Raw genomic sequence first — 27729 nt, 5'->3', positions numbered from 1 at the left:
GATTTGTAAATTATCCGCCGCAGCGTCGACATATTGAATCGAAATATGCAACCGCTAAGCACAATTCGAGAGCTGGAGTTTAGTATCGATTATAAAAATGGCCGCCGGCCGTGGGCAGGGCTGTCAAAATTGAATGTGCAGGTTGTTGACTGGTGAAAATTTGTTATAAATAACCTGACATAAGAATTTAATTATGAATTAATTACACCAGAGTGATTTGTAGTTACCTCAAATGTCACTGTTCAGGACAGTCTGCGTTTTTCACTAGTAATTTTAGTGTTGGAAACGATTTTGCGCGAATGTTTGAGGTTATATGCCGCTGTTTGGAATTCTTCTGTTCTCCCCGGTGTTAAAACAATGGGTCTTTTAACGGATCCCAGAGCTGGGAATGGAGCAGTTATAAAATTTGTTATGAAATGGGAAAAGTTGTTATGCTTGACGCTGTACGTTACAGGCGTAATATGGTTTGTGTCCCTGGCATATCCTGATTTCAATGACAGTAAGTATATTTTATCGTACTAAACCATTTGATTTTCAAAAATGTTGTAGTATCCAGTTTCACTTGAAATTAATTTATAGATACCTATTTTTCTGAAAATGCTCTCTTACCTGGATTGGTTACCAATGAATTTAATGAAGATGGCGGAGCGAAACGATTTCACGATGAACTCCTCGCTGAGATGAAGAAATATCCGGACGACATGCCCTACCCTTGGCTATTAGCAAAATTCCGTCAACTTAATTTAGATGTTTATACTCATAACTTTACGCTCAACTATCCACTCTCTCAACAGAAGGTATGAATTTTGTCAGAAACATGATCCAAAACATGACTCGTTATTAACTTGTGAGATGTTCTGTAGTAACTAATTTCCAATTTTTATTTCCATGCTGATTTTAGACACTGATTCAAAATACGATTTTGAATATTTATGAACGAATAAAAAACTTTTATTGACTATAAAGAAATGAATGAAACCTTACTCTAGCATTCTATAAATAGAATTTCAATTTTCAGAAACACAGTTACTAGAAAAATTATTTACCAAACGACTGCACTTAATTTCTCAAATCTGAAACTCATGAGTAGAGTTACTTAGTGCCATTTCGATAAGTAATGCAACTTTTGGTTCCTTTGAAACTTAGGTGCAAAATTATTCAAAATTCACTATCACCGCTCATCCTGCATGACAATTTTATTCTTTACAGTTTACTGGACAGAATGTGTATAGCATATTGAGAGCTCCGCGAAGTGCCAGTACCGAAGCAATAATATTAAGTGTACCATACCGATCTGCAAGCAGCATTCATCTGACCACTGCACCATCGATAGCTCTATTACTTGCATTTGCTAAATTCTGCCGGAGTAAGTGCCCTCATTTAGCTCTAACATTAACTTACGCCATATTTACAATTATTGCAATTTTCAGAACAGAATTATTGGGCAAAGGATATCATTTTTGTTGTGACTGAGCACGAGCAGTTAGGAATGCAAGCTTGGCTGGAGGCGTATCATCGCTGTACTTGTGGGCAGGATGGGGTATTGATTGCAGGCGACTTGGTAGGAAGAGCTGGGTCTATTCAAGCTGCCATAAATCTGGAAATGCACTCGTTCAAAATTGGATCCATTGACATCAAGGTGATTGGAGCTGAACCCCTGTGTCTGGGGAGTTCATTAACCACTTGCTACTACTTAGCCAGTTCGATTATGCAAAAATACACAATCAATTTTTTTGTACAGGTGGAAGGTTTAAATGGACAACTTCCAAATTTAGATCTTGTTAATCTGGCAAACAAAATGTGTGCCAAAGAAGGGATCCGGAGAACATTTCAACGCAGAGCAGACAGTAATCCAAAAGACAAAATACGAAAATGGTGGTACCAATTTGTTACCATGATGTCAATGGTGTCTACGCAAGCAACTGGTGTGCCAACTGGAAATCACGGTGTTTTTCACAGGTATTGTTTGGAATGTGGATAATATTAGCAGAGCCACCTCAGAGAGTTTGATGATGAATAATAGCATAATTAGGTCTAATATTAAAAATAATGGTGCTCGACTTGTTTCGAGACCAAACTTTCTTGTGAGAAGGTTGTGCTCTTAGCTCTCCTTTTTGATTGTTGCCAAAATATTTACCAAAAAAGTTCTGAAATCAATTATTTCACATGCTACATCAATGTTGTTTTGCAAAATAAAGCTATGGCGATCAATCCCAATTTGATCCGACTACACGTTCAACAGATACAGCCAAAAACTTCGAAGAGTTCTCAGTTTTTTGAGTTGTCAATATCAAGTTTGTAGAAAATGGTAAAGAAACGAGAAACAAATTGTTGGGGTATGAACACATCTTATTCAAAGAATAGTTCAGTAACCCTTAATTTGGATCCGAAAACATCTAAAGTGCTCCTTATAATGTTATACCTCATGGTCAATTTTTGTGACACAGGCCTACTCGTGTTGCACACGTTTAATTACAAGTATTATAATTCTGTTGCTGCAATCATTTTGCTGCAATCATTTTTTTTGTATTGAAAGTCAAGTCGTTCAATTAAGTCAGTAAGTTAAGAATCATGAAAAATGAAAATATCAAATATTTTCTCAAGTTGATTTTAATTTGTTTTACAAGAAAAAAATTAACCATTATTTTTCTGTTCAAGGTTTGGTATTGAAGCCATTACATTGGAAGGTTTTGCCAAATCCGGGTCTGGGACGGAATCTACTATTTACAACATAGGACGGGTTGTTGAAAGTCTTATTCGTTCGCTCAATAATTTATTAGAACGATTCCATCAATCATTCTTTTTTTATCTGTTACCGTCGACAGATAGGTATATTTCTATTGGTAAGTTAATAACACAAAAATTTATTTTTGGTCACAGTGGTCGGACCAATCCTGCCGAATTTGGCCAAATATGGAAATTTGAACTGAAAGTGTGTAATTTGTGTAGACTATATTGTTCTACTTTTCCTCTCAGGATTATATATGCCACCATTAGCTCTAATTATTGCTGGGCTTTTCATAAAAGCATTTTCTGTGTGGCTTAAGTTACAAGAATCTACTGAAAAAAAAGATGGTGAAAGTGATGCAGTCAAACAAGCCAAGGTGAATTTTATCAACTTTCTCCACCACCCTTTTCTGTCCTCAAAATTCGCGAAGTTGTCATTAATTTTTATAATTTAATTTAGTCAGAGGAACTTGTACTGTCACACATCGCTTGGGAGGTACTTTGGACTCACATATTGGGGGTAGCGACATTGTCTGCCCCACGATTGTTTACCTATATAGGCATAAAATTTCATCTAGCGACCGAAAATTCAGTATCCCTAGGCCTCTTACTTCTCACAATCCTGATGTTTATTGGGACTCTCTGTTTTGAAAGGTAATCTGAGCAATTATCACAAGGTAATATATGAAATAAAATGCATCTGCAAACCAGAATCTAAAATATTGAACAGTATCAGATTGATTTCACTTCCATCAGCAACAAAAATTTTAATCTTTTTACAAGGAGCTTAAACTGTACAAGCATCATTTTTTCAGACATAGGACCTACGAAACTGCGTCCTTACTTTATGTGATAGCATTAATAGAATTGGCAACGATGCTTTTATGCATTTCAATGCACAACTTTTCCTTGGCATTAGTAGCTGCCGTTGTGTACGTTCCTGCAGCATTGACCGTCATACCAAAGAAGGGAAACGAATCCAGGTCAGGCATCACAAATTATACCTGTATGAATATTTTTATTTTGTAATTATTACTAAAGTCTGCAGGAAATACGATACATAGAATTTTACATGGTCTGATAAGCTTGTTCTTTTGTCATTTCTGTTGTAAGATGACTTTTCTAATCTAATCACGCTGAAAAAAGTGGTGATAAAAGTACCGCTGATAAAACCATCCATTACTTACTTCTCGACAGAATTTCTAGTCATTTCCTACCGTGCAATGCTAGATAATTAGTGCAGTGCATGCTTGTCTCTTATTTGGAAACTTGGCTTGTTATGCTTATTTTTGTACAACTTTCAAATATTTTATTTATGAATACGCCACGAATTTTGTTTTGCTTACCCAGACATCTCATCAATAATTGGCTCTTAAATTATATACTAAACACGTTCTAGATAAGATAGATGCATACAAAACATCGTGCTGATAACTGTGAGGTTTGCACACAGTGGCATGGGTGATAAATTGCTGTTTTCATTTTAGTCAATCAATAATTTAAGAACAATTTTAGTGAAATAAACAGTGATGCTTGGATATTTTAGACGTAAGCACTTATTAAAAACCGAGCTATGCAGTACTTTATATATGATATTACAAATAAAAATTAATTACATGGAAAAAAGAAGGCTGCGAAACACTGATGTTGGGGAGTAAAGTGCTGCTTATTTAACGGTTTCAATTTTACCATTTATTCGTTTTTTTTTATATTTTAAATCGTGAATAAAACAATGCCCAAGTGATTTAGCTGAGAAATGAGTAAAACGTAAATATAATTTTCAGATTCCACAATTTACGTTGTATACCCTGGATACTGCTACATCCGCTTTGTCTAGCATGTACAGTAGTAGCGGTATATACGCATTTTACATTCCCGGACTACACAATCATTGCTTTTGCACTGAAATGGATCCAAGCATCAAAGCAAGCGATCGTATTTGGGATTATCGATTCCATGGTCTATGGGAATTGGCTGTACAGCGTAACGGTCTGCGTTTTACTTCCGACATGGCTTATATTCTGGATGGTAGTTACTTCTAAACCAATTTTGCGAATTTCTAAGTGAATGTATTACATGAAATGTAAAAATCAAAACGTGCACACGATAGTGAATAAATTTATGGAGGTAAACATATTCCGTTGAATAAAATTGAAATTTGCAAACCTTAAAGTATCTATAACTCCGGAATTGTTATCTACAATCACATATTTTTCTATGTGATTTATGAAGATTTATTCTGAGTCAATCACTGTTGCGGGTATGAATTATTGCTAACTTGTTTGAATTTACCGATTTGATGTGCCATTCGTTTGTCGGTGGACAAGTATTCAATATCATATTCAGAAATTGTACTGATCTCCTCAGATGTGCCATATAGATCATTTTCGTATTTTATGTAATCAAACGAAGTGAAACAAATGTGTTTTCCGTGGAAATGAATCAATTAATGATAATTTGTTGATGAATTTCGGGGAAAAACAACACGGGGATACTGAAATTATTTTTATAATCAATTATAAATGATCATTATCAGCGAGTGAATAAAAATATTCGAGTACAATAAAGTTGAGCCTATTAGCAAGAAATCTCCCATCTATCTTTCAATGGAGCCACACAGCTGTTATCGAATGCTTATCGCCAATCTTTTGTTCTTGAGATATTGGAATTACGTGGGGGGTTAAAAACAGGATATAGTACAAACAGACAGCTTCTCGTACAGACGTTCATCTACACTGATAACCCCTCTACTTGACTAGATAGCATTCACATTTTTTGAGCATGGTTTTCTCAGATCTTCTTAGTTCAGCAGTGCATTCTATTAAAACACGATTATGAGTTCAATGCGCACCGAAAAATTTGCAATTCTTCCCGATTAAAGTCGCCGTTATTAAAACAGGTAACGAACATGGTAGATGTAAAAATTAGCTGTAATGTATACAACGTTATACAGGGTAATGTGGGTAGGTCTATTCTTCAAACTGTCTAATTTGAACTTTTAAAGTTGAACTTCAATTGAAGCGATAAGTGATGATAAATATCTAAGCGCACGCGTCCAGTTTCGATTAAAAAAATATGTGTCACGCGTATCTGTCCGATTAAGGCACATTTAATTGACCTTTGCCCGAATATAAGAGCTTTAATTTACTTTATTTACATAAACTGGAAGATAATAATGTAAAAATTCTCAATGCCCCGAAAAATTGTCGTTGTTCAGTACCGAGATACAACTGAAACTAGTATCATAGGTCTGGAGTCCAATCGAAATGTTTCAGAACAGTGCGTGCGTCAAAAATCTGGAAAGAATAAAATCACCATCACGGTTAGAAGAAACAGACAACAATCATGGTAAAAAATTACTGAAAGCTTCCAAATTTGAAAGTATATTTGCATTTATATAAAACCCCAACCCTTGCGAAAAGGCTGCAAAAAAATACGCACGCATTTTAATCAACTAGTGCTGAAAATCCATAATGAAAACAACAGCATTAAGCACGTCGCTATATTCTCGAGTGATGTACAATCGCGAAAACGTGACGTACTGTTTACCGAAATTTTTTAAAATTTCATTCGTTAATAAAATCCTGACCCATATCAAATAAAACGCCTATGTACATCCACATCACGAAACTACTTGTTTGCTTTCATCTTGCACGTGACGTATGACTGTACGAATTGAAAAATAGCATTATGTACATGTGTGTTCAATTTATTTTAACATGTGTTAGCGCTATCGCTTTGCAATAAAAGTAAGACGAACTTGAGAAAATTCAATAACATGATACTTACGTTGCACTAATCGCAATTATATTTATGTGAATATAATCTCGAGTTATGTTCTCCTCCCATACGAGAGTGTATCTTCTTTGCACCTACATTGCATTAAAAACTGCATGATTTGCTTCAAACCGACCAGAGTGTTGTACAAGGTAATTATCTAGACGAAGATAAGATTATTCGTATATAAATTCTTTACAGCATGAAAAATGGTTTCTCCTACCGAACTTAAAGTTTTTACAAATATTTTATGTTGTTTTGAAGATTTCTTGTCATTTCCTATCTCTTTTCGACAAATGAAGCAAAAATTTTGAGAGATTCCGAGTAAACGTTACGCGAAAAATTATCTGAACTGCATTCCGGCACGCATGGAAATTATTATGTAGTAATTTTGCGGACTAAAAACTTTTCCAAATTGTTAATATTTTAAAAGCGGGAGACACATCTTGATTTACCCTGCGGTATTAAAGTACATGCAAATCATCATGTCAATAAATTTCTTCAAAGTCAAGATCGAACCACTTGCATATATATGCCCTGTGCGTGAACTGTAAGCCACGGATGCCAAAGTGAGTATCTAATAAGATTTCTTAGAAATTATAAATGCACATTTTTTTTTAATTATCGTATCGTGAGTCTTGGAATGTGACGTTTATGCTGTAACTAATCACAACTGGTATTCTAATATCGCGTGACAGTAGCTTTGTTATTTCCATACGCAGTTCGTGTATGTCTACGTCAATAATGTTGATGTTTGTAATAAACCTAGGCTCTCGACACAGTTTTTCTTTGAAATAAAATCAAAACGATGTCGTCAGTCCAGGTTTAAAGACATATTGTAAGTAAATTATATATATAATACTGGCCTGCACACTTCTTACGCGATACACAATAGAACTGGTGGATAAATCTTGCATGTTTAAGTATTTTGAGTAATTTATTGCGAATAAAGCCAAGATGACTTATACCAGCGTTGGAAGTAAATATAAGTAATGACATTCGTTTTATAGATACGATCTGTCATATGGCTGAGGAGTTGAATCAATTAAATTGTGCTACGGTCAGTGATAATTGACCAGTCAAGAAGACTTTGTACCTATCTTAGCTTCTTATTAAATTCCAGATTCATCCACGTCAGAGAATTTCGTGTTTACCAGAAAAAAAAAACTTACAGACAAACTGTTATATTATAGGAATTTAAATTCGTGCACTGATTTAATTGACAACGAAATGAGATTATAATATGAGATAATGAAGGAGTGTTTCACTGCGCGAAAAAAGTGACACGATGGTGACATATTTCATAATTACTTACATTTTATAGAGTGATTACGAGGGATTACTTGACAAATAATTTTATTTTAATTACGTGATTTGTTAGGATTTCCAAGATTTCATATGATTTCTTAATATTATTGTTGCAACTAATGCAGCTACGGCCAAGGGTGGAGGAGTAGAAACTGAATACACAAACTGAACTTGATTTGAGTGTATTCAAGGTGCCATAGAAATCGAACTATAAACAAAGTTGTGTGGAAGCAGAGTAACTAAAACACTCACATCACGACTGATCTAATTCCTCACCTCATTCTTACACCTCTATGACACACTCACACACATACATGCATACATTATACAAAGCATCATATTGCTTGTAACAATTACAAAGAGATTTCTGTTTTCTAAATGGATTCTCCATCTACCTTACTGAAAATATTCATTTGATAAATTATAAAATGTTATGGCAGAATGCAGCGTGTAATTTATTACGTCATTTATCTTGTAAATTCCATAGAACAAGTAAGAAATCAAAGAATAAATTACAAAAGTATGAATCATCAGCTATACCGGATTAAAAATCGTACATCAACTATATACTTGACTATATCATTTTTCAACTGATGGATATATATGGATATAATTGTTTCCTTCCTCACCTTGTCGTTCTTTTTGTAATAAAGTAAATTCGTCGATACAAATTAACTTTAATAATTTTAAATAATTTTATACAAAACATATTTAAATAAGAAATAAAATATGAGAGGAAAAATTTTTCCTTATACTTTCACGAATTTACTTTACTATATGGATATACATACATATATATATACCTACCTATGATATCTGATAAGTCATTATTCATGACATATGATTATTATGATTTATCACGCGAATACTTTCAGTAGTGTGATGACTAACGATGGTCACCACTGTAGAATTTTATTTTAATATTACTCATTTGACTGTGACTTTGGCGATTACGAAATGATTTCGAATATATTGACACCACATATCGTTAAGTGAAACATTCCGTGGACATAATACATCTGTTAAATAAACGAATCTCTTGAAGATTTATAAAAATAATATGTTGATCACTATAAATATTTTTGTTTTAGTGAGGAAGTTCAAGATGTTTACTTCTCACAAAGTGAAAAAAATGCAGAAACTTTCCACAACCAGGAATATCCACACTACACTTATATTTTATGTCAACGGAACAGAGGTATGAGATACCTGACATCTTGATCTGCAATTTACAAAAACTTAATTTGCTACGAAAGTTTTGGAAATAATTTATCACAAAATCATTGGTTTTTTCACAACTTTTTAGATAGAGGATAGAAGTGTCAATCCCGAGTGGACATTGTTGTACTATCTGCGAAATAAGCGTATCCTTTTTTCCTAAAACTGAGATAGATTGTTGCAACAAATCGTGCTATTCAACAATCCTTTCAGCAATGGCGATGTGTTCGTATGACCAAGTTAGAGTCAAGAATTTCCACGGTTGAAGAAATATTCCGGCGATTTTAAACTATATAATCCATTAGACTATTTGCAAAAACCTGAACAACGAACACAGTACGATTATGCGGCACGAAACTGGGCTGTGCCGAAGGTGGTTGCGGTGCCTGTACGGTCATGGTCTCAAGATACGACAACTCTGCACAAAAAATTGTGTATCCTTTAATAGAAATAGTCTATTGATAACTGTGAAGCATAGCGTCATATTGGGCAATTATTAGCTTATTTATTTAAACGGATCTCTGAATCATGCAACTTATATTTCTTATATTGATAACTCCTAGTCATCTTGCGGTAAATGCATGTCTAATGCCTGTATGCGCCATGCATGGCATGGCAGTAACTACAGTTGAAGGGATAGGAAGTGTTAAAACAAGGCTACATCCTGTTCAAGAACGTCTCGCCAAGGCTCATGGATCACAGTGTGGCTTCTGCACACCTGGCATTATAATGTCAATGTATGCCTTGTTGCGATCAATTCCAAAACCTACTATGGAAAATTTAGAGATAGCATTTCAAGGTAATGTGGTAAATGTTGGGTACTTTTCATACCGTATGAACATCGTTAAAACACAAATTTTTATCACGCAGACTAGAGAATGTTGAGAAACGATGTTTCAATGCGAGTGGTTATATACTTGATCTGCAAAACTAACATTCGCATCTAACTCAATATCACTGAAGTCGTTTTGTAATTATTTCAGGCAATTTGTGTAGATGCACAGGATACCGACCGATCATAGAAGGCTTCCGGACTTTTACAGAAGAGTGGGAACAATCCCAAATTCTATCAAACATGCAGAATAATGGAAGGCTGAATAACAAAAAATCCTGCCAAATGGGAGATGCTTGCTGTAAAAAAAGCAATGCGCTGCCTCAATGTGCAAGAACTTGTCAAAACAGAGATGCATGCTGCAAAACAAATCCCACCTCTACACCTGATAAACTGTTTAATTCGACAGAATTCACACCTTATGACCCTTCACAAGAACTTATATTCCCGCCAAAGTTGAAGGTAGAAACAATTATGCAAGTCATTATTTTTTGTAATTGATAGGAAAAAAACATTCATTTCGTTTCGAATAACAAATTTCTATCCGTTATTTCTCACAAGTTTATGTGCATTTCATTCCATCTGATTTGCTTTTCGGCATTGGACTATTAATAGGTATCGGACGAACTTGATAAACAGTATTTGGTATTTAGAGGAAAGAATGTAACATGGTACCGACCAAATAAACTCGATGAATTGTTAGCTTTGAAAAAAAAATATCCAACTGCAAAAATTATTGTTGGAAATTCCGAAGTCGGTAAGTTAACTTGTCTCACACACAGCTTTTACTAAGATTTTATATGATATCTTGATTATCTTTAATGCATTTTGATTAAGGAGTCGAAGTCAAATTCAAGCATTGCGTGTATCCTGTACTGATACAACCAACGATGGTGCCTGAAATGAAGCAAATAATAGAAACGAGAAATATTTTGAAAGTGGGGGCAAGTGTAACTTTGATTGAATTAGAAGAAGCTCTTAAACATCAAATAAGCATAAAACCAAGTGAGTCAGGAATTTTACCAACTTTGGGTTATTGAAAATGTAATCATGGTGCATACGTATGAAGTGTTTGAACCCTCTTATAATTCACTACATATGATGTCGATATTTTTTTGCTAATGACGATGTGAGTTGTTCAGAATGAGTATATAGTGATTATTTTCGTGTACATTAATATGCAGTATTTTATAGCATTTCAGACGAGGATATTTAGTCAAATAGTAGCTATGCTGCATTGGTTTGCAGGAAAACAAATTCGCAATGTCGCAGTAAGTTCAGATAATTACTTCAGTTATACTCTGAATTTCACAAAATATCGGTAGAACCGGCAGTATTTTCTTTTTACAGGCTGTCGGTGGAAACATAATGACTGGAAGCCCAATATCTGACTTAAATCCTATATTTATGGCTGCTAATGTAACATTAACGTTGCGCAGTCTGGACCGAGGAGAACGGGAAATTCCTATGGATCACACGTTTTGGGTTGGCTATCGTCGCAATGTTGTTTTACCAGATGAAATTTTAGTTTCCATAGGAATACCTTTTACAAAACAGGTACGATGAATCGTCATTATTTTAACGAATAGATATATCAGTAGTTTCATTTGTTATCACTCATGCGATTGTGAAATAACGATCGAGAGAGCATCAAAGTTCAAGTAAAATTAGCAAAAGTATTCAGAAAAAACGTTTTATTTCAGTATCAATATTTCGTTGCCTACAAACAAGCAAAACGACGCGACGATGACATTGCTATTGTCAATTCTGCAATAAATGTATCATTTAACCCAGGAACAATTGATGTTCAGAATGCTTTCTTAGCATATGGAGGCATGGCACCAACCACTACATTGGCCCGAAAAACCTGTGAAATTATGATAGGGAAGTACGTGGTACATTAAGGATAATTTGACGGAATAATACAACACACCTCTGCAAAGTACTCTATGTTCAATGCAAATAACACAATATTTTTTAGAAAATGGGATGAACAACTACTAGACTCAGTGTTCAATTCGCTCATAACGGAATTGCCGTTGCCTGGAAACGTCCCTGGAGGTATGGTACAATATCGTCGTGCACTAACTTTAAGGTGCGTATGATCCAAAAATCTGTTGATGACAACACTCAATTTATACTTAGATATAACATACTAAGTGAAAAATGATACTGCTTTCAGTTTGTTCTTCAAGGCTTTTCTCCAGATAACGAAGTACCTTAACATGGACTTAATTGGAGTAGAATCGCTACCCAAAGAGCTGAACAACGCTGCTGATGGTTTTCACTACAAACCTCCAATGAGCTCGCAGTACTTCCAAGTAGTATGTTGCTCTCCAATAATAATGACTTGAATTTACATGTTATAGTACTTCAAATCTACTCACAAGACGTGTGTAAATCTTCTTACTATTCATCATACTTGATTACAGGCTTCCAAAACTCAAGAACGCACTGATTTAGTTGGTAGGCCAATTATTCACGCCAGCGCATTTAAACAAGCTACAGGCGAAGCAATTTACTGTGACGACATGCCGAAATTTGTTGGAGAGTTATACCTAGCCTTAGTTATTTCCACACGAGCACATGCAAAAATAATCAAAATAGATGCTTCCACAGCTCTAGCTCTTGAAGGCGTTGAAGCCTTTTTCAGTGCAAAAGATGTACCGGATGACAGAAGATGGGTTGGTCCTATTTTCCACGATGAGGAATTGTTCATATCGGAAAAGGTAATATAACATTATTAAATGTTTATTCACAAAAACTGGTTAAGTAACACAAAAAATTATAGGAAGAAAGAACAAAGAATCATTCTCACTAAGTGTCCATAATTAACATGTTGTTCAATGTTAGGTAACTAGTCAGGGGCAACTGATTGGTGCAATTGTTGCTGTTGATCAAGCTACAGCGCAAAAAGGTGCACGAATGGTCCAAATTGAATACGAAGATCTCCGTCCAATTATTGTAACAATTGAGGTAAAGAAAATAAAATATCGATTGTCCTTCTACCGGACTTCTGAATCATGTAATCTAGTTTTTACTAAACAGGATGCTATCAAGGAGAAGTCGTTCATCTCAGATACTCCAAAACGGATTGTGAAAGGAGATCCAGCAAAAGTATTTGCAGAAGTGGACCATGTCCTAGAGGGAGAAGTTCGAATGGGTGGACAAGAACATTTTTATCTGGAGACACATGCTTCTATTGCTGTACCTCACGAAGAGGATGAGATCGAAGTTTTTTGTTCATCACAACATCCATCGGAAATTCAAAAACTTGTAGCGCACGTTCTCCACGTCCCCATCAATAGAGTAACTGCTCGTGTTAAACGCATGGGTGGTGGCTTTGGAGGGAAGGAATCTCGTGGAATGTTAGTTGCGTTACCAGTTGCTCTAGCTGCGCACAGGTTTGTCGTTTTGTAGTATGGATTGATTGACATTGTATGTAACTAAGAATGATTTCATAAATCACTAAATCTGATTAGGTTGCAAAGGCCGGTACGTTGTATGCTTGACAGAGATGAAGATATGATGATCAGTGGTACTCGACATCCATTTTATTATAAATGGAAAATTGGCTTTAATAGTGATGGATTGATAAAAGTTGCACAAGTATACATTTATAACAATGCAGGGTATTCAGCCGATTTATCATCCTCGGTAAGTTGAAAATTTAAGTAAAATCAAGTAGCTGCAAATTGTTAGCAGAAAATCTTTCGTCGTATAATCAATAAATATGCTTTCATTTCACTGGTTTTCTGCATATGGTAAGATCTATGACGTAATAACACTATTCATGATATATAGATACTTGAACGTGCACTGTTCCATTTCGAAAATGCCTATAGAATCCCATCGGTAGATCTATATGGTTACATGTGCAAAACTAATTTACCCTCCAATACGGCTTTTCGAGGCTTTGGAGGTCCGCAAGGTATGTTTGTGGCGGAGAACATGATACGTCAAGTAGCTGATTTCCTCAAAATGGATACTGTAAAGGTAATTTTCGTAGCATTCTCATTGATAGGGCTCTGCCTGATTGAATTACTTGTAGCATATTTCATACGATTTATCGAGAACAGTTCATGTTTTGAAAATTACCATGGATAATTGCTTATATTTCAAAACAGGTATCTGAGTTGAATCTGTACAAAGAAGGAAATTTGACACACTATAATCAACAACTCAATCACTGCACAATTGAGCGATGCTGGCACCAATGTCTTGAAACTTCTGATTACACGAATAGAGCTGCTGCAGTTGAAAATTATAACAAGTAAGAAATTAGTTTTACATACTACATATTGGCACCATCAAGTAACACAACGTCAACCACTCGTAGTAGCTAGTATCACAATAAATTGACTACTTTGATGTCATGTAAATTTTCCGTATATAGACAAAACAGGTATAAAAAAAGAGGAATTGCGGTAGTGCCAACGAAATTCGGGATTGCCTTTACAACTGCATTCCTCAATCAGGGTGGTGCATTGGTTCATGTATACACAGATGGCTCTGTACTAGTGAGCCACGGTGGTACCGAGATGGGACAGGGTTTACATACCAAAATGATCCAAGTACGTATCAAGAACGAGACTAAGTTACATTTTTCTACTCATAGACGATTCTACAACTGGAATTTACTTACAGGTTGCAAGCAGAGTACTCAAAGTAAATCCAGAAAAAATACATATAACAGAAACGGCGACTGATAAAGTACCAAATACATCTGCTACTGCAGCCAGTGCAGGATCTGATCTCAATGGAATGGCTGTCATGGTAAATACAATAACAAATTAGTTATCATCGACAGTAGTATCTTACAGAAATTTGCTGCTAAGAAGTAGTCCATTATAAATAATTTCCTGTGCGTTTCTGGCCACATTTCAGAATGCATGCACACAAATCGTTGACCGATTAAAACCCATTATGAGTGCAAACCCAGGAGGTACTTGGGAAGACTGGATAAATATGGCTTATATGCAAAGGATCAGTCTCTCAGCGACTGGATTTTATGCCACTCCGGATGTTGGATATTCTTTTGAAACAAATTCAGGAAACCCGTTTAATTACTTCACATATGGAACAGCATGTAGCGAAGTTGAAATTGATTGCCTAACGGGAGACCATCAGGTGCTCGCACGTGTTTGATACTAGACGTAAAACAATTTATTATGTTAACTGATTACGTGTAAGTTTGCTAATAGAAAAATCTTTCAGGTTTTGCGGACAGATATCGTAATGGATTTAGGTGAGAGTTTAAATCCTGCCATAGATGTCGGCCAAGTTGAGGGTGGTTTCATCCAGGGGTATGGATTGTTTACTCTGGAAGAGTTGATCTATTCACCAGCTGGAATACTATACAGTCGTGGCCCTGGAGCCTACAAAATACCCGGCTTTACAGACATTCCTGTAGAATTCAATGTTTCTCTTCTAAAAGGGGCACCAAATCCCAGGGCGGTTTATTCTTCAAAGGTGAGACATAATAAGAACAGAAACATTTTGCCTATGGGTGACTCATAAAAAGGCTACATTTAACAGACTCTGTTCTTGAAATTCTAGGCTGTTGGTGAACCCCCGTTGTTCCTTGCTTCCTCAGTTTTCTTTGCTATTAAAAATGCAATAGAAAGTGCACGCCGAGATGCTAATGTTACAGGTTACTTTAGACTTGACTCTCCAGCTACTGCGGCTCGTATCCGTACAGCATGTGTTGATCATCTAACTCAGAAGGTAAGAACTTGTATGATGTAAGATAAAGGTATGCGATTTTACGAAAATTATTCTCATTTCATGTACCTAAAGCTGGAGAATCTTGACAGAAATAACCCATGGAACGTTCCGCCCTAAATAAAAATTTGGACCACAATACTCACAACATGATCGTCAGTTTTGAATTTCGTCAAGTATGGTGGTGAATAAATTTTCATGAAGCTTCCTTAAGTATAATTCCATTTTTTCATATTTCTACACTTTTTATAGAACTTTTTAAATAGATAAAATTTTATTTTACAACTTTGTGTCAAATAATGTATATAAATGTTACCAAGTCGTACATATCAAAGGAAAAACATCCTTGGAAACAACAATGTGCTAAAAAGGACTGGTTGGTATTTGTCCTATGGCAGCAATACGAATAAGGTAATGAAAAATAGAAAAAATTCACGAGTTATATAAGTTCAAATTCTGTTCTTGTATTGAACGTAGTTGCTAAGAATAATGTTGTGATGTTACATACATGACTGATATTTAATATCAATCTGAAAAGCCAATAAATTACATTTTTTTCCACTGGGAATGATACAAGGAAATCAGTTTGATGTAAAAAATATTATAAATTATGCGTATAACAAAGTATATAATATTTACGTATAATAAACGAAGCAGTATACATTGTTTCACATGTACAGCTACTAATTTAATCAATAATTGTTTAAGTGATTAGTTCCAGACTTTCTAATTTGGCTGATGACGGGTCATGGGTTATTAGCTAGATATTAACAGAAAACGAATGAAAATGAGAAAGTAGACGTCCATGACTATCACTAACATTCAACAATCCAATACGCATATTTGACTTTACTGAACATACATAGAGGAATTTCAAGTAATGCGAAGTTATATTTCACAATAGGCTGACTCACATTGAAATGAACCGTAAATAGTTAAAAAAGGGATTTGGGTTCCGATTCCACTGTATCACAGCTGGCGGACGCACACATGCAGGTCTGCATCTTGATGAAATTAATTATGCCGTTCGTAGACGAATCTTCAGTCTGGATAGCGCCATTGTGATACAGCATTGCAAGGATTTTCAGTGCTAGCTGTTTACCCAACTCCACACTACACAATCAATTAAATGCTTAAAAGCTGTGAGCTTTAATAAACGCAATCAACCCATTTGTCGAAGAATCATGGCTGGTAATCGTGTTGTTGTTTTTAAGCTCAGGCTCTATAGCTTTAGCCAACTGCTTTCCCAATTCCACACTGTATACAAGACAGAATTTAAAAAAAAATGTATACATACTCCTTATCTGATTTGTTAAATTTACAACCATTTTGTATTGTGTTTGTAATTTGATAAGAACTCACTATCATCAAAAAGATAATGCACAATAACAACATAACAACAAAGTGAAGTCCAAATAGACTCCTTCCTAGCCGGACCAAATCACTCTTTTCTTTGAAATTCAATAAATAAGTGCCAATGCTCTAAAATTGATCTATCTCACATATTTGATATTTGGCATTACTTTACTTCCAATGGAAAATAGTTCAATAACAATTCGAAAACGATTGTACTCACCCCCACTGATCGTATGAATTAATGTCCCAAATGACTCCTTGTACGAAGACTTTATGTTCGTACATTGCTGAAATATATCAATAAGGTTGAGTGATTATACATCTCGGTGGTTAAAACTGAATTAATAATTATACACTATTATTCAACTAACCAATGAGTGCTCCCAAAGTAAAGGGAGTAACTCCCTTAACCACAATGCTGTTTGTAGGTCGGTTTCCTTGGAAGACTTTGTGCGGTAGTATAGCACTCAATTCCCCTGGACTCAAACCAGCCTTTTGCAGTTCTTCTTTAGCCTCAGACTCGGTCTTGCCCTTCATTAACGCTTCAGTTTGAGCTAAAAAGTTAGCTAGCAAAAGTTTGTGATGCGTAGTTCCTTGGACCTGAAATATAGAAAAATTTAATTCATTATTTACTCAAGACGTATATTGTTTGAACCAGGTATTAAAGATTGCCTACACTTGTTTCACTGATGAAGTACACGTTTCCTAAAAAGTTTATTTGCAAATCCATACGTTTACTTGAGTAAGCTTTTACAACAGTGGAACATACGAACACTATACAAAGACCTTTGCACTATTCTAACTGTAAAAAACACTTGCAATGTTTTACCTTGTTATGTGAGATAGCAGGAGCTATAAAATCTGCTGGCACGAGACGTGTGCCCTGATGAATTAGTTGATAAAATGCGTGCTGTCCATTTGTTCCAGGTTCTCCCCATACAATCGGACCTTAGTAAAATGAAATTGACGTATATTCGGAACATATTGTCATTCTGACGGATAACACTCACATGTAATAATTATATCCACGTTTCAAAATATATTTTTACCTGTAGTATAATCTACTGTTTTACCAGATCGAGTGACATACTTTCCATTACTTTCCATGTCACCTTGTTGGAAGTATGTAGCAAATCTATGCAGATACTGATCATATGGTAGTAGCGCATGAGTTTCTGCCCCATAGAAGTTGTGATACCAAACACCGAGTAAAGCAAGAATTACTGGTGCCTGGAATATTAAAGTTGGCAAATTATATGGTACGATAAAACATTAATTGATTTCCATCACCTAAATGAATTGCAAATTAGAAAGGTGAGATAAAGTAACTAAGGTATTAATATAAGTTGGAATAAATACTTTTCATTACTTTGAAATACTAGCTTTTGATAGATTACTAGCTTTTCAGTTCTTACATTTTTTTCTAATGGAGCTGAGCAAAAGTGTTGATCCATGAAGTGAGCGCCACTCAAAAGCTTTTCAAAGTTTTCAAAGCCTATAGCTAGTGATATGGAAAGACCAATAGCAGACCATAGTGAATAGCGACCTCCGACCCAGTCCCAGAATCCAAACATATTCTTTTCGTCAATGCCGAACTCTTTAACCTTTTGTGTATTTGTGGACAGAGCTACAAAGTGTGAAGCCACGGCTGCTTCCTGTATGAAAAGAAAATGTATTATCAATAGATAATTAATGATACTTTATTAGATATTACAGCTATCTCATCAAACCCAAGAATTCTAACGTACACTCTTTAAATGTTCCAAAATCCAAAGTTTAGCCGATGTCGCATTGGTTATGGTTTCTTGTGTCGTAAAGGTTTTTGAGGCAATTATGAATAAACTGGTCTCAGGATTAATTTTCTTCAAAGTTTCTGCAATGTGAGTTCCATCTATATTGCTCACGAAGTGAACTCTGGGGCCAATATGATATGGCTTCAAAGCTTCTGTCACCATCAAGGGACCCTAAGTAATATTTATTAATTATTTCAATAGATACTAACACTTATTAGTTTGACACTTCGTATTTTAGTTTTAGTTTTTTTTTTTTATAATATACATGTATTACAATGTTAACGAATATTATTGAATCAGTTTTACCAGGTCTGAACCTCCAATTCCAATGTTTACAACATCCTCAATGGGTTTTCCTGTAAATCCAGTCCATTTTTTTGTAATGACCTGCAACGATACGGGAAAAATTTAATTTTTTTTACTGTACAGCGAACTGAAATACAGGCCAGTATATGTACCAGAAAAAAAAATTTCTCACCTGTTCAGTAAACTCCTTCATGTGACTTAAAACCCCGTTCACATCAGGCATTACATCTTTGCCATCAACAAGAATTGGAGTATTCAATCTATTTCGTAGGGCAATATGCAAAACTGCTCGATTTTCAGTAAAGTTGATCTTTTGTCCGGAAAACATGGCATTTCTTGCTGCTTCTACTTTACGGGCACGTGCCTATTTTATATCAACAATAATTTGAAATCAGGTTAGCACTGATTAGGATATACTAAAATCGAAACAGTGATATAAGCTTCTCTTCAACCACTTTGTGTCAAGTCTTCATTAGATAACCTATGTAATTTTCAATGAATATCAATCTGTGTGTTGTTTATTTTTATCAATAAGATTATCTGAATGATACAAAAACATTTTACATGTAATTATATTAATGGACATTGGATTTTTTTAGTTTCGTATCGCCTATCATCAAAACTTTATTAACTATATGTAAGATCACATCACCCTGAAACTTTATCACAAAGCATCAAACGCGAATGGCTCAAAACAAGTCAAAGTATAATGTTAATAACACCATGATGAGTAATAACCTTTTTTTTTAGCATCAAGATATATTTCATATAATATGAGTATAATATTAATCTTGCTCAAATTCAGACCATATATAATACGAATTGATAAACGAAGCGTCTTTTGCTATACAAGAGCAGATAAGGGATATTTTTGAAACAGAAATTTTTAACGTCGGGCAAAATCCTTCAACATCCCTCACATTATTAAGTTGCAAAAGATGTTCGAAACCATTTTAATACATGCCCAAGATTCATCGCCTCTTTTTATTTGCCGATACATACCAGTTGAAAGAGTAGAGAAAGAACTTCATCATTAATACGATTTTTGGAATAGTCAAGTAAAATTGGTCCATCCTCTGGTGTTTGGATTTGAAGGCTGAAATTATGTACAACATTGTAAAAAAAAGTGCACAGTGAACGTGGATAGTATAAACATCACCAGTTCAACAATGTGATGTTTAATCTGCACGTATAACCAACAAATTACGTGATATGTAGAAGAAACAATCAATCTTGAGTCAATGTCCGTGAGAAATACTGATTCAAACCAAATTAAAAACCGCCGAGCTCAATGTTCGGAATGAAGGTCGTCGCAAGGTCAAATGTAGAATACGTGACACTACCCACCTGTATTTTTCAAATCGACTAGGATCAGCTTTGAATAATTCGTATATATTGATTTTGCTCCCCTGGCTGTCGTACAACTGCTGTAATTGTAACCACGTGGGTTCTTCCCTCAAATTTAGTTTGGGTTCCATTTTATAACCAACCAAAATGTCACTGCACTTTATTTGACCTCTGACGCGCTACCAACGACCAGCCAACTCGGTTGCTCCCTTCGAACTCTTCGGATCTTGTCCGCGCTTTACGTGCTAACGTGACCTGCCCTTCACCTTATGCCTATCAGGATTGGTCAGGTGTTGCGTCACGCTGCGCACGCGCTCACAGGACTTTTTCGCCGGTCGAGATCCACAGACCATCTGTGTGCGTTTTATGATCATTTTAACTAACGAAACTCGCTCATTTTAAAGATAATTTCAGTTAAAATCAAATTCCGAGAGCAAGAATATACTTGTCAACTCGTATAGTATTTTTATACCAATAATGCTCTGTTCGTCGAGAACTTTCAGTATTGATATTGACTGTACTGCCGCAGATTTTGAATTTCAAATCATACTCACATCACGTCAAGAAATTGAAATATTTCGTCATCTCTCACTAGCTATTGATTTGATAGAGGCTTGAACGCAGTGCTAAGTCTAAAAATCAGCATAAAAGTGACGCAACCAATGAGAACTCTCATGAAACTATTACCAAGTCGCTAAAAATGACAGCTCATTTTTTTTATGTCGTAAAATGTGGATATTATTTGAGTATATTTTAATTACCTTCAATTCTCTTTTGGCACTAGCGGGACCGAATTTTGCAAAAAAAATTTGAAAACACCTGTGCTTATGATTTATTTCAACAATTTTGCACGTACATAGAGAAATATTTGGAATGATTTGATTGTGACAGCAATTGTGAATAGCGTGGTAGACGCAATGAAGCACTTAGAAAGAAGCAAGACATCTCCAAAGACCCAACAATCTTATTTATTTCTAAGTACAGCCGGTGATAGTAAAGGTTCACCAATACATAGCAAATCACGTTGCTTGGAAAAAGAACTGGGAGCACGGCTCGCACACTCTGTTCCACCGATACAACGGATCAAGATATTGCCATATCGCATATAAAGATCCATTACATTGACCAGGAGTGCGTTACATTTGATATCAACATAGACTACAAAAGCTGCGAAGAGGTTCCTTTTACTACTATGAACAATAATGAAAAAAACTCGCATACTAATAACGATACAACGAATGCTAGAGCTTGCAGCATTGCTATACCTAAAGAAAAATCAATTCGCCATTCTTTACGCCTCCAAGAAAATCCACATTTTTTAATTACTGCTAAGGGGTCGCAACTGGGTTATGGAACACATGATAAAACTAATACCGACGTGTCAACTGCAATAACAACACCTTTACCTGAAAATTTGATAGAAAAATCTCCTCATGTTAACGAAAATCTGATAAAGGATCAAACCTACAAACATTGGCCAGAGCAGTTCAACAAAGTCGTGCCTAGATCTGTTGAAAAACCAAGAGGTACAGTTTGTGATAAGCAGGAGGGAAAAAATTCTAAGATATTAATTTCAAACGACAAATCAGAGGTGATAACTACATGTAAAAGACAATCCAGATCAACAGGTAATAGAGAAATTCTCAAAAATAAATCAAATGATTGTCAAAAAACTTCATGCAGAATAAGCGGAGAAACGAAGCCACCTAAAGTAAAGGAAGTGTCTTGTAATACTGTTCTGTCCTCAGTTCCGCGTATCATTCCACAGCAAGCACTTAGACACAAGGGTCAAAAGGGAAAAGAGGGAATATTAGCTCATTGCACTGAGAAAGTTGTGAAAAAAGTTAAAAAGAAGCAAGATGTGCATTTCTCGAAAAAAACTTCAGCAAAAGCCGACATGCAGGAAAAGATCGAATTAGATAAACAACGAATTAAGAAAAATATAGAAAATTTAAAAAAGAGTTACGAGGCTAAGAAAAAATATCGTCAAAAAATTGTTGAAATCAAAAATTTACAAACAAATAATGCTCGTGACAACAATGACTGTATCAATGCAAAGAATGAGAACAATGGAGCAGCTCGAACAAGAATTTTCAATCTTAAGAAGTCTATACAAATGGATAAAAACTTTTCCACTTCCAAGATTGAATCTAATGATGTTAATTCTGCACCTGAAACACAGCACAAGAATAAGCCAAAAAGTAAAGCAAGTGACCCGACCAACTTGAATTGTACAAAATGTTGTATTGATTCCACTCGTAATACTATCCAGTCGAGCAAGGATGTAAAAATATGTTGCGAGAAAGATGTCTCAAAAACAGCAGAGATTGAATCGATAGCGAATTTGCTAGAACCATCGAACTGTGATTGTAACAGACTGAAACAATTGTTAGTTGCCAACAAATTTTCGTCTATTTCTGAAGATAAAATCATGTATAACGCCAATTCAATAAATTATGGATGCTATTCTGATCAACCATATCGTAAAGGACCCAACAAACAACAAGATTACAGAAACTATGCTACTAATGCAGATATAAAATTGACCAAACTAGAAAAAGATAAAAGCACTGTCAACGATGATGCAAAATATAATCTTACGAAAACCTTGATACATCCAGCATCTGAAATTGATGGTTCTCAAGGATTGAATAATAATACTATCAAATTTTCACTCTACAAACATCAATCGAAAGATGGTCTAGCTAATTGTAAGGATGAAAAAACTCAAGACGTTTACAAAAACTCCGGAAGCAGCAACAGCACGGTGAATGTTGAAACAGCAAGCTTATCAGATATTGTAACGCAGTTACCAGATAACATGAGTAAAATGGAGAGCTATGAGACTTTGAATGCTGCTAAAATCACAGCATATTTGAAACACCCGTCGTCAAGTCACACCTCAGACAAAATAATATCGAATTTGAAAACGAATGGTTATAAATATTCGAAAAAGTACAGACGTTTCAATCATAAAGAGAAAAATACGTGCTGCAATATGGCACGTTACATTGAAAGAATGGTATCGAATGAGAAAAAGTATCAGAAACATGAAAAGAAAATTGATCCAGAGCGAGAAAACGTCAAAATAATCATCGATGAAAACAGCCCGAAAACCAGCCGAATAAGAATAGTTAACGATAGATCCAGTGTCAGTGTTGTTTGTCATGGTTCGGAGAAAACAACATCTCCAAGTAGAAGAAGTAACAATACGGCAGCGAAAAATACTGAATCCAGCGGAGGAGAAAGCAGCGGCTACAAATCATATCACAACGATTTGCACAAGAGACATTTTGATCACTCCGATCAAGCCAAAATCAACTCGACTGAGCATCAACAAATTGAACATGTTACAGAAAGAAAATTTCACAATACGCAAACTATTCTGTACCACAATATTAATGATGATAGGTTTGAAAGTATCTTCAACTCCTTGGATGATCCTGTCAATACACAATTCGTTGGAATTAGAGAAAATATTAAAAGCCACCCGAATTTATGTGAAGAAAAACTCAAGAAGCGGGATACCGAAACAAAATACACTCTGTACGATACAAATAAATATTTGTCTGCATTTACCAATAGTCTGGACATGTATTCACCATATCAAATTACTGCTTATCAGATGAAAGAAGTAAATAGAAGTAAGGTTTTCCAATTTAATAATCCAGAGCTTGAGGAGAAGGATGTAGATAATGCTGAGATGCGAATTGGGAAATATTTAATAGAGAATAGTTCGGATTCGAGAGATGAGTTATCAGAGGAAGAAGAATCTAGTGAGCAATTAAATTCTGCGAGAGATGCTAAAATTGACCAGGATAAAGTTATAGTGCTGAAAAAGCCAAATAATGCAGTGCAGAGAAGTCTAGAATATGTTGTCAGTAAACGTTTCTTGGATTTAAACAATGCAGAAGGACAAGACAGTTTTATAGATATACCTACAGTACCGGCTCAGCATAAAATCATTACGTCACTACAAGATGTGAAGCATGAAGAGATTAGAGAAGCCTTTGAAACATCGAGGAGCACAACAGATCTAACATCTGCCCTAGTGCACAACAAGGCTGCTGAACGAGTGAAATCGAGCATCAGTGATATTGAAACAGGCTCTGGCAATCCAAAATTGTATCTAGTGGATAAAAAAATCGTTATGGAAACGGACCCAGGACATAAGAGAATTAAATGTTCCAAACGACTGAAAATCAAAAATGAAAACTTTTATGATTCAAACAAAGTATATGAGTTGTGGGCAAATAATAAATCGACTGCTAATAGCACTGATAATGAATCTCAGACAACCAGAAGGTTCATTTGTGCACCAAATGACTCGAAGAGATGCCGTACAAACAAGTTTAATTTCAATATATTCAAAAAGATCAAATCTTGTAAGAGTGAAAAAACTACCCATATTCCTCTTGACCAGCTACCTAAACCACCCTCTTCGTTTTTGGAAAGCTCTGCGCCCTCGCAGTCTACAATGTTGTCGTCAACAGCTGACACTAATTATTGGGAGTCAGATACTGTTTTGAATCTTCACAAAGGTGCTACTTTGCTGCTTCATACAAATCCTGCTACAAAAACTTACACCGATCCTACCCACACAAATCATTCCAGAAGAAATCACGTAACCGCTAGTCCTGAGGAAAATCATGATCATTTACATCTTCAATCGAACAATCGTGCTTCAACTTCACATAAAGATACCGAGACTTATCTGCAGTCATCACCTGCACATCCAATAAATGAAAAACAGCTTACTGCACCTCATGCTCTGCATACAGCTGCACCCCCGCCTCCTTCAGCTCTACCGCCACCTTATCCCTTCTGTTGTCCATTTGTTCCATATATGATGCAGTACTGGCAAAATTATCAACAACCACCACCGGCTTCAAAGCTTCCACTACCTGACGGAGATTGGCAACCGACTGTCAGAAAGAATGGCAATGAGCCACCACCTCCAGATATGGTTCCCATTCCATGGTTCCCACCAATGTCAAATGTACATGATCACCTACCACGTGCTGAAATGAATTTTACAACGTCAAATAACATACACGCTCAACCACCACCCGAGTGGCTAATGATGCCTAGAGGGTACGCACCCTGTTTTCCATGCAGTAATACTACTGAGTCTTATTTGAGGAAAACTGATTCCTCAGTTTGTGAGGATGATGAACCTCCTGTTGAAATTAGCGAGAATAAACAGGATGAAAAAAAGAAAACAGTATCTAGTAAATTGTTCAAAATATTTCGAAGAAAAAATCGTGCTGAAATGGACACATTGGATGATGATGGCAAAAAAGTTAGTGACAATCTATTACAATCATTGAACAGCGTGCAATTGTACGATCAAAATTCTGTGATTTATGTTCAAGGGCAAATATCATCGATCTGGCTCGGAAGCTAAACTGGTTCGTAAAGTACAAGTGGTGGAAAATGAAGAGAACAACATTAATGGTCAGAGCATTTGGGAATCTCCGGATATTGCTGGAATCGTAAGACATAAAAAAGGAAGTACTACTTATAAGTGAGTCTGAAGCCTGATAAATCAAATGTAGGTAACTCCAGAAGAAATTGGACGATGCTTTCGCAGAGGTTTTCGAGCAGATGGATTAACCCTGGCCGGGGACGAGTACGTGTGTACAAGAGCACCAAGTGACACAACTTCGGAACAGGAAGAGATATTCAATTTCTCTGACCATGATACGCCACTTGATTTTCTATTAGCTCTTGGATTTAGCGTTGATGAAGCTACTGCTGCAATTAGGGATGACGAAGTACGAAATCGATTTAAAGCAGCCCTTACAGAGGTAAGCTATAATCCTTGTTTCTAGAGAACGCATTTGATTTATACATATTGAAGGCACGCATTTGGGTCCCACATATTGCAACAACTCAAGGCACGCTGCTCTATCTACTTGCAATGAAAGCGAAGCCGAAAGTGATGCGATATTTCCTGCAACTGGTGGAGTCGATTGTCAATAAAAGGATAACTAACGCCGTCAAACTGGATGGTTTTTATTACTTTATTGTAACCCTAAAGATAACACGTCAATATCACATTTCTGAATTATTATAAAGAAGCTAATTTGATACTTCATACATTAAAAGATATTTAGGAAATATGATATTGACGATATGTGAGTTATATTTTCCATAAAATAAACTGTCTGTTGCATGACAGCGCAGAAGGAATTATAGTAATTAGACATTCGAGTAACGTAGTCAGTAGCTTTGAACTATTCCATTTTCACAACATATTATACATTTACTAAATAAGCTAATGAAATAAATGCATCATATGCTATATAAAAATTATATTTTTCCAAGAACATTTAGAAACAAATTAGTTGAGAATAATCTCTCAGCTCCTGGGTTGTACTTAATTCTTTTCATAGGGATTTGTGTAACTTGATACTTGATTACGATCTAAAGACATAAGAAAAATCGTTTACAGCCTACCTGAAAATTTTGGAAAAGGTTGAAGAGGGATACGTGTCTTTTGTCACCCTATTTGGAAAAGATAAAGTACGTAGCATCAAATTTTTAATTCAAAATGTCTTGGGATTTGAACTGTCTTGCACTGCACTATACCAAATTAATTTCTTATATTCATAATCGAAATCTTAACAGGGCAATGAAGATGATGAGGATACTGCAATGATGGAAAAACAGCGCCGTCGTATATTCTACACCATTTATAAATATGCTGAAGCAGAGGTAAGTTTGAAATATACTGTCAGTAAATCATGAGACTCATAAACTCACAACTTTCATTCGTCATTTATGCTAGCAAATTGGAGCTTTGTTTAAAGTGAAATAAATGGATTTTGTTTGCATATCCAGGCAGAAGAAGTGGGCAAACCAATGACGAACGCTAGTGTGGATCTTTTGCAATCTTTAGCGACACGTTATCGATCAGCTATTGGGCCACATCTGCAACTCCTAGCTTGTTACATAGGCGAAGGACTATTGACGAAAGATGTTCAGTTGGAAGCTGCTCTGATATATTTATCACGATTAGATTCTACCGACGTTCGACTAACGGATTTAGAAAAATACTGTGGCATGCCAGTTTCAGAACGTCGCAGGCTAGAACAAGGTGTAAAAATGCTGTCTTAGCTAGTTACTTTGTATGAACATATTTGTTTTCATTCATTTTTGAAGACAACGCGGAAACGTGCAAAGTAACGTCAAAAGTTTACACATCTTAACAATTAATACCAAATCATATAAATTATACCAAACAATGTAGTAGTTGCTTGCGATTAAAGTGAATACTTTGCAACATCAAATAAAAACATCTGAAATTCATTCATATAAGCTTTTGTCATGCTTCTG

The 27729-nt window shown here is 35.5% G+C and overlaps 4 protein-coding genes and 1 long non-coding RNA gene across 13 annotated transcripts; 3 read left to right on the top strand and 2 right to left on the bottom strand.

Annotated features, from left to right (window-relative positions):
* Positions 1 to 88: 88 nt before the first annotated feature.
* On the top strand, positions 89 to 4884 carry LOC124177121 (glycosylphosphatidylinositol anchor attachment 1 protein). 2 transcript variants are annotated; one of them, XM_046559154.1, is made up of 10 exons: positions 89 to 499; positions 580 to 797; positions 1210 to 1366; positions 1431 to 1639; positions 1742 to 1959; positions 2659 to 2843; positions 2977 to 3104; positions 3188 to 3381; positions 3543 to 3733; positions 4512 to 4711. In XM_046559154.1, the coding sequence occupies exons 1-10, from the start codon at positions 358 to 360 to the stop codon at positions 4562 to 4564; spliced, it is 1695 nt and encodes a 564-aa protein (XP_046415110.1). In that variant the 5' UTR covers positions 89 to 357; the 3' UTR covers positions 4565 to 4711. The 2 variants fall into 2 exon arrangements, with proteins under 2 accessions (XP_046415110.1, XP_046415109.1); XM_046559153.1 differs by having other exon boundaries at positions 90 to 499; positions 3543 to 3710; positions 4512 to 4884.
* LOC124177123 lies at positions 3550 to 8026 on the bottom strand. Its single transcript, XR_006869526.1, has 4 exons — positions 7820 to 8026; positions 6517 to 6664; positions 5432 to 6023; positions 3550 to 3731 (listed from the first exon to the last, which is right to left on the bottom strand). It is a non-coding gene; the product is annotated as an uncharacterized LOC124177123 (long non-coding RNA).
* LOC124177120 (xanthine dehydrogenase) lies at positions 5510 to 17489 on the top strand. Of its 5 annotated transcripts, none has more exons than XM_046559150.1 (25): positions 5510 to 5626; positions 8904 to 9010; positions 9119 to 9176; positions 9368 to 9464; positions 9594 to 9829; positions 10014 to 10324; positions 10478 to 10619; positions 10700 to 10867; positions 11057 to 11133; positions 11213 to 11419; positions 11566 to 11750; positions 11844 to 11957; positions 12045 to 12186; positions 12295 to 12591; positions 12716 to 12838; positions 12911 to 13266; positions 13345 to 13519; positions 13667 to 13858; positions 13990 to 14135; positions 14259 to 14436; positions 14510 to 14638; positions 14750 to 14992; positions 15080 to 15334; positions 15422 to 15589; positions 15662 to 17489. In XM_046559150.1, the coding sequence occupies exons 2-25, from the start codon at positions 8918 to 8920 to the stop codon at positions 15704 to 15706; spliced, it is 4137 nt and encodes a 1378-aa protein (XP_046415106.1). In that variant the 5' UTR covers positions 5510 to 5626; positions 8904 to 8917; the 3' UTR covers positions 15707 to 17489. The 5 variants fall into 5 exon arrangements, with proteins under 5 accessions (XP_046415106.1, XP_046415103.1, XP_046415107.1 ...); XM_046559147.1 differs by lacking the exon at positions 5510 to 5626 and adding an exon at positions 5953 to 6075; XM_046559151.1 differs by lacking the exon at positions 5510 to 5626 and adding an exon at positions 6519 to 6656.
* Positions 16031 to 20647, bottom strand: LOC124177122 (glucose-6-phosphate isomerase). The gene is made up of 11 exons (XM_046559155.1): positions 20389 to 20647; positions 20044 to 20137; positions 19214 to 19405; positions 19042 to 19122; positions 18691 to 18906; positions 18358 to 18597; positions 17992 to 18172; positions 17772 to 17890; positions 17314 to 17542; positions 17163 to 17229; positions 16031 to 16843 (listed from the first exon to the last, which is right to left on the bottom strand). Exons 1-11 carry the CDS (start codon positions 20517 to 20519, stop codon positions 16720 to 16722), a joined length of 1674 nt encoding a protein of 557 aa, XP_046415111.1. The 5' UTR covers positions 20520 to 20647; the 3' UTR covers positions 16031 to 16719.
* Positions 20648 to 20795: 148 nt separating this feature from the next.
* Positions 20796 to 27671, top strand: LOC124177119. 4 transcript variants are annotated; one of them, XM_046559145.1, is made up of 8 exons: positions 20796 to 22016; positions 22137 to 25690; positions 25764 to 25883; positions 25947 to 26198; positions 26252 to 26402; positions 26846 to 26916; positions 27022 to 27108; positions 27235 to 27671. In XM_046559145.1, the coding sequence occupies exons 1-8, from the start codon at positions 21581 to 21583 to the stop codon at positions 27508 to 27510; spliced, it is 4947 nt and encodes a 1648-aa protein (XP_046415101.1). In that variant the 5' UTR covers positions 20796 to 21580; the 3' UTR covers positions 27511 to 27671. The 4 variants fall into 4 exon arrangements, 3 of the variants coding, with proteins under 3 accessions (XP_046415101.1, XP_046415100.1, XP_046415102.1); XM_046559144.1 differs by having other exon boundaries at positions 20796 to 25690; XR_006869525.1 differs by lacking the exons at positions 26252 to 26402; positions 27235 to 27671 and having other exon boundaries at positions 20796 to 25690; positions 27022 to 27083.
* Positions 27672 to 27729: the final 58 nt, after the last annotated feature.

Source organism: Neodiprion fabricii, chromosome 3 (assembly GCF_021155785.1).
Source record: "Neodiprion fabricii isolate iyNeoFabr1 chromosome 3, iyNeoFabr1.1, whole genome shotgun sequence".
NCBI lineage: Eukaryota > Metazoa > Arthropoda > Insecta > Hymenoptera > Diprionidae > Neodiprion > Neodiprion fabricii.
This window is presented reverse-complemented; position numbering and strand designations above follow the sequence as displayed.